This window comes from Myotis davidii, unplaced genomic scaffold (genome assembly GCF_000327345.1).
Source record: "Myotis davidii unplaced genomic scaffold, ASM32734v1 scaffold329, whole genome shotgun sequence".
Classification (NCBI taxonomy): Eukaryota; Metazoa; Chordata; class Mammalia; order Chiroptera; family Vespertilionidae; genus Myotis; species Myotis davidii.
The window spans coordinates 2,929,857-2,936,116 of NW_006300374.1; the positions used below are offsets into that span (position 1 = coordinate 2,929,857).

At 38.9% G+C, this 6,260-nt stretch overlaps 1 protein-coding gene across 1 annotated transcript in view; it reads right to left on the reverse strand.

Annotated features, from left to right (window-relative positions):
* TRIM24 (tripartite motif containing 24) overlaps positions 1–6,260 on the reverse strand; it is an 87,115-nt gene that overhangs the window by 67,968 nt on the left and 12,887 nt on the right. The window contains exon 3 of the mRNA XM_015572667.1: positions 5,050–5,168. Coding sequence (XP_015428153.1) covers positions 5,050–5,168 — 119 coding nt within the window. The remainder of the gene's footprint in view (positions 1–5,049; positions 5,169–6,260) is intronic.

The following is a 6,260-nucleotide window of genomic DNA, read 5'->3' on the forward strand; positions in this document are numbered from 1 at the left end:
AGCCCAACCAGGGGCTGCACCTAGGGATTGGGCCTGCCCTCTGCCACCCGGGAGCAGGCCTAAGCCAGCAGGTCATTATCTCCCGAGGGGTCACAGACTGCGAGAGAGCACAGGCCGTGCTGAGGGACCCCCCTACCCCCCGAGTGCACAAATTTTTGTGCACCGGGCCTCTAGTATTTTAATAATTATGTACGGTGTCAGATGGGTTAGAGACTTAATAAAATAATCACTTTGTTACATAAATGTCACTATGGTGCACACCTGAAACTAGTATGTCAACTACAATGTAAAATTTTTTTAGTTTAAAAAGAACTAAAAAAATTACATTAAAAATGAATTAAAATGATTTCTGATTGTACCAAAACTATCATATAACCTATAATACATAATTTAAATATTTACTTATACAGATATTTTATGTATTACATTGATATTTTAATATATATGAACACATCACTATATATATTAATATTTTTCTGTATTTGGGAAAAATAACTATGTCAATGTAATTAAGGACCAATGTTTCTAGTACTGTAGAAGTGAAATAAATCTATATATATAAAAACTAAGCGATCTACACGACCAAACACCCAGAACGACTGGTCGCTATGACACATACTGGCCACCAGGGACCAGACACTCAAGGCTGGAGCTGCCCCCTGGTGTCAGTGCACTCCCATCACCAACCTCCCCTGGCCAGCCAACCTCCCGCGGTCCCTCCCCCCGGCCAGCAGGCCCCAATTGCCCAAATCGGGGCTGGGCCCTGAACTGGGGGTGGGTGGCAGCAGACGTGGCCCCTTTCCCAGGGGAGCCAAAAAGGCTGGCTCCCACCTTGGGGCCAATGGCCAACCTCCCGTGCCCCATCCCTGCCCCCGGCCAGCAGGCCCTGATCAGCCCACTGCCCACCCACCACAGTGGTGGCACAGTGGTGAGGGGAGGAGGAGGGGGGATGGCAGGGCACCGATGATGGTGGCATCAGCATCTGGCGTCTGTCCCTTCTGTGCCCAGTGACCATGGCCTCCTCTCCTGACCGTGCCGGGGCCTTCAGGCCCTGATCGGCCCGGCCCCAATTGGCCCTGATTGCCAGCCAGGCCTAGGGATCCCACCCATGCACAAAATTTGTGCACTGGGCCTCTAGTATAAAATAAAAAAAAGTAAAACCCACCCTGGCTGGGTGGCTTAGTTGGTTGGTGCAGTTTCCTGTACACCAAAAGGTTTCAGGTTCAATTCCTGGTCAGGGTACATATCTAAGTTGTGGGTTTGATCCGAGGCTGGGGTGCATATGGGAGTCAACTAATTGATGTTTCCCACTCTCCCTTCTTCTCTCCGTAAAGATCAATGAGAACATATTCTCAGGTGAGGATTAAAAGAAAAAAAGGTAAAACCCTGTAATTATAAATTAGACTTATATATACACACTTCTAAAGTATTTTCTCTTTTTTTTAAAGTAAAAAGTATATTAAATCATTCTCCTCAAAGACATAGTAAAATGATCAACCCAATGGTGTTGAGCATCCTAGCACCCATATTGTGGTCTCCAAATACCTTTCCTGATTAAAAGAAACCAAGGATCCTAGAAGAAATGGCTGGTTCCAGGTCTAGAACAGAAAATGACCAGTATCTTGTCAAAAGAGAAAGCAAGAGAAACAGCAATGACTATGGTGATTTTGTCAGGACGACTCAGGAATCAATGTGAGGCTCCTATTGCCTAATGGCACAATTTGAGCACCAATAAGAATAACTACAACACATTTTATGTTAATAATCCATGACTTTATAATGATAAACACGAACACCTACCTACCCTCAGGAGTCACCTCTGAGAAATGCTAAGAAACTAAGTCACTACTCTAAAAATTAAATTAGCAGCAAGGGAAAGAATCAATGTTTAACCTACCTTCCCTGCTTAACCAAAGAATAGAGAAAGAAAACTCTTTTCATTCTAGTGTTAAGATAAAGGGGAACGATAGAATGAAAATGTAATCATTTCACAAAGCCCTAATGAAATATGCATTTGGCAGTGATCATTAATGGACATAAACATCAGAAAAAAGAAAGACAACCAAACATCATATGCTTCCCAATTGAAATACGAATGGACATATGAAAGTATTTACACACCCCCTAACCCCTCCACCCAATGGGACCTGAATCTAACCCAGCCTCTACATTTTTATTTCTAGTTTATACAAAATACAAAAGAGAGAAAAGCACATTAAATGACTTTATGGAAATGGTCAGCAAAATTCAGAATAGGGCTAACTCTACTGAACTAAACCCAGTTTATCCAACAAATATGTTAGAAGAGAGGATAAAGAAAGCCAGTGAGGCAAAGGGGTAATTTGAGATTAAAGATATTTTTGAGATAAATCAACCAAATGCATTGTGTAGGCCTTATTGGATTCTTATATAAACAAGCCACTGTTTAAAAACTGCAACAAATAAAGATATTTGATCAGTGTCTGAACGTTTGATAATATTAAGGAATTACTATACATTTTACACATAAATTAATATGGTGATTATATTTAAAGAAAAATTTATTTTTTCTATAGTAATAAATACTGAAATATTTATGGATTAGATTATATAAAACCAGAAATAAACATCAACATAATCTAGTGTTGGGGGGGGGTGTCAGGGTTATTTTACATAAAACAAGGGTTGTGGACTATTGAGTTAATGGGTACATGGTGCTAAACTCAATTTTGGGGAATGGTTGAAATTATCCATCACAAAAGTTTTTCAAACTTTATGTCCAGCTTAAACTCTTCAGAGCTCCAGTGTGACCACAGAAGACATTTCTATCTTATAGACAAGTTTATCACATTCAAAACCAATTCTCTTCACCTCTGCCTACTTCCCTGCCCTCTTTATCTGTGGAAAGGAACCACCATCTTGGCAGTGGGGCCTCTCTCATCTTCCACATGCAATCAGGTATTATCAAGTCCTGAGTGGACTATAACTTACCCCTTCCTTCCCTTATCACCACCATGCTAGTTCAGCTCTACCTCTCACCTACTGCTTCCTAACCCCAACTCACCCTACATTATCACCTAAGTCTCTGTTCCCAAAATATCCCTACAAGCATCTTATTCTTTGAACCAAACTTAATACTCTTCCCACCTCCACTTAACATTGAAGATGTCTATTGGACTCTATCTCTAGTTTAATTGATTATAACTTATTTTATGTTTCTGTAATAGAAGCAGAGTAAATAAACACTGAAAACCAATTGATTATAAAGAGACATAAAACAGCCTCTTAAAATTGTCCTTTGTATTTGAATTTCTTCCATTCTCACCTATTATAATTTCATGTCTTATCATTTCTCCACCCTGTTGATTATTTACGCTGCTTTGTTTTTTAATCTTCTGGTTTGATCATTCACATGTACTACTAGAGTTCACCTAAACTGTAATTGATGTGTGATATGACTAACAAAATACATCTGAAAATATTATCATATATAAAGCAAAATGATAGGGCACTCTAGACAACAGAAACAAAGTCAGTAGTATTCAGAAGGGAACATTCAATGGGGCTATTTTACATTGTAGCTCACATAATGATTATTCCATTCCTTAAAGCTGATTTCACAACAATTAGAAAAGTTTATTCTCTGCACCCAACCCTGTTTTGACCTTGATGAAAGTTCACATTAGGAAGAGTTGTGGATATTTTTTAAACAAGAGATATTTTAGTTAGTAGTGGTCATATTCATTTAAAGTGAACCCTAAGTCCTATAGCTCCCAATGGAAAAAACACTGAAAATGAAAGTACAGAAACTTTAGCTGTGTGATTACTGAAGAGTCCAAAATATTACTTTTTAGATTTTTACATTTTAGGTTAACAATCATTTTTTTTATACTCAGATTCAGTTCCTTCAGAGATCTTCTGTTCCAAATTGAAGAAAGTGCCTAGAGCCGTGGTCAGCAAACTGCGGCTCGGGAACCACACGTGGCTCTTTGGCCCTTTGAGTGTGGCTCTTCCAAGCCTTAGGAGTACCCTAATTAAGTAAATAACAATGTACCAACCTATATAGTTTAAGTTTAAAAATTTGGCTCTCAAAAGAAATTTCAATGGTTGTACTGTTGATATTTGGCTCTGTTGACTAATGAGTTTGTCGACCACTGGCCTAGAGAAACTATCAATGATTCATGATCCAAAAACAGACTAATACACTACATTTAAATTTAGCACATACTGCAGAATTATAGCTCACCTCCGCTGGAGTACATCCACTAGGAACCTGACATTTAGATATAAGAGGCCAACAGAAATCTTCTACATGTGGGTTTATGGAAGTAAGGAAAAAAGAAAAACACCATTGGACCTCTAAATGTAATACCTTGGGCAATGCTACCAAATGAGGCTTTCAAAGAAATACCATGTAGAAAAGAAGACTTTCTTAAATTGCAGAAACTGTACTGGATCAAAGACATGAAAATTTTCATATCAATATAGAGCTTATAATTAAAACAGAAAAGAATTTTAAAGGGAGGGCTTAAAATAAAAATTCTAATTGTCAATACAGAGTAAAATTTCAAAGAAATGAAATAGTGTCAAATATAGAATAATGGTTTTCTCTGCCAGGACAGGTAAGATAGAAGTGTCATCAGAGCTTCTACATTGGCACTATTTTATTCCTTCAGATGAATTTAGTCATTATTCTTCATATACATATATACCTTTAAAATATTACATCATTTCATAAATATAATGCTCTAATATTTGACACCTTTTATTTTCAAGTCCTCCAACATTTCTGGCTGCCTCATTAAGAGGAGGCAAAGGCCTGACTGGTGTAGCTCAGTGGTTGAGTATCAACTTATAAACCAGGAAGTCATGGTTCGATTCCCCATCAGGGCACATGCCTAGGTTGCGGGCACACTCCCCAGTAGAGGCTGTGCAGGAGGCAGCCAATGAATGATTCTCTTTCATCACTAATGTTTCTATCCCTCTCTCCCTCTCCCTCTCTGAATCAATAAAAATATATTTAAAAATAAAAAAAGAGGAGGCACAAGATTCAAGACTTAATACACTTACCTGATTAGATTTTTCTACTGTACTACTGGGAACCTCAGTAGTATCCTTCACAAAAAAATTATCTATGATGTGTCGCTCTGCACATTCTTGGCTACAAACTGGACATCGAATGACTCCAACTGAAAAAGAAAAAAATTGAGGTGTAACTGACATAACATTATATTACTTTCAGGTGTACAACATAATGACTTGATATCTGTATGTATTGTAAAATTATCACCACAATAAGTTCAGTTAACATCCATCACCATGCAGTGACAAAATTATTTTCTTGTGGTTAAGAATTCAAGATCCACTCTCCTAGCTACTTTCAAATATGCAATACATAATATTATTAACTATAGTCACCATACTGTACATTATATTCCCGTGACATTCACTTTATAATTAGAAATCTATACTTTATGATTCTTCTCCCATTTCATTCACCCCAACCCTTCCTCAGGCAAACACCAATTTGTTCTCTACATCCATGAGCTCACATTTTTAAGTTTTAATACAAATCTACCAAGCACTAAAATCAACCAATCTCATCCAAATTGGGAATAGGATCATTTATAATGCTCACTAGTGGCCTGGTGCACAAAATTCATGCACACTGAAAGGGAATTAATTAGAGGAATGTAATTTGACTCACTATCTAATATCAATAATATGTGAGCATGATGCAGTCCGTGTTTCTGAAATTCAATGACATGAATTTTAGCTATTACTTTGCCAAATAAATGGAATTTACAGATAAAAGAGCATTCAGCTTAATATTAAAAACTCTGCCGGGCGCGGTGGTGCGCGCCTATAGTCCCAGATACTCGGGAAGCTGAGGCTGGAGGATCGCTTGAGCCCAGGAGTTCTGGGCTGTAGTGCGCTATGCCGATCGGGTGTCCGCACTAAGTTCAGCATCAATATGGTGACCTCCCGGGAGCGGGGGGCCACCAGGTTGCCTAAGGAGGGGTGAACCGGCCCAGGTCAGAGACGGGGCAGGTCAAAGCTCCCGTGCTGATCAGTAGTGGGATTGCGCCTGTGAATAGCCACTGCACTCCATCCAGCCTGGGCAACATAGCGAGACCCCATCTCTGAAAACAAACAAACAAACAAACAAACAAAAAACTCTGGCTACCAAGTCAGGTATGTTTTCAACTTTTTGCCAGCGTTGTAAATTGTTTGCAATATCTGCCCATTTGGGGCTGCACATTTATGAATAAAACTGCCCA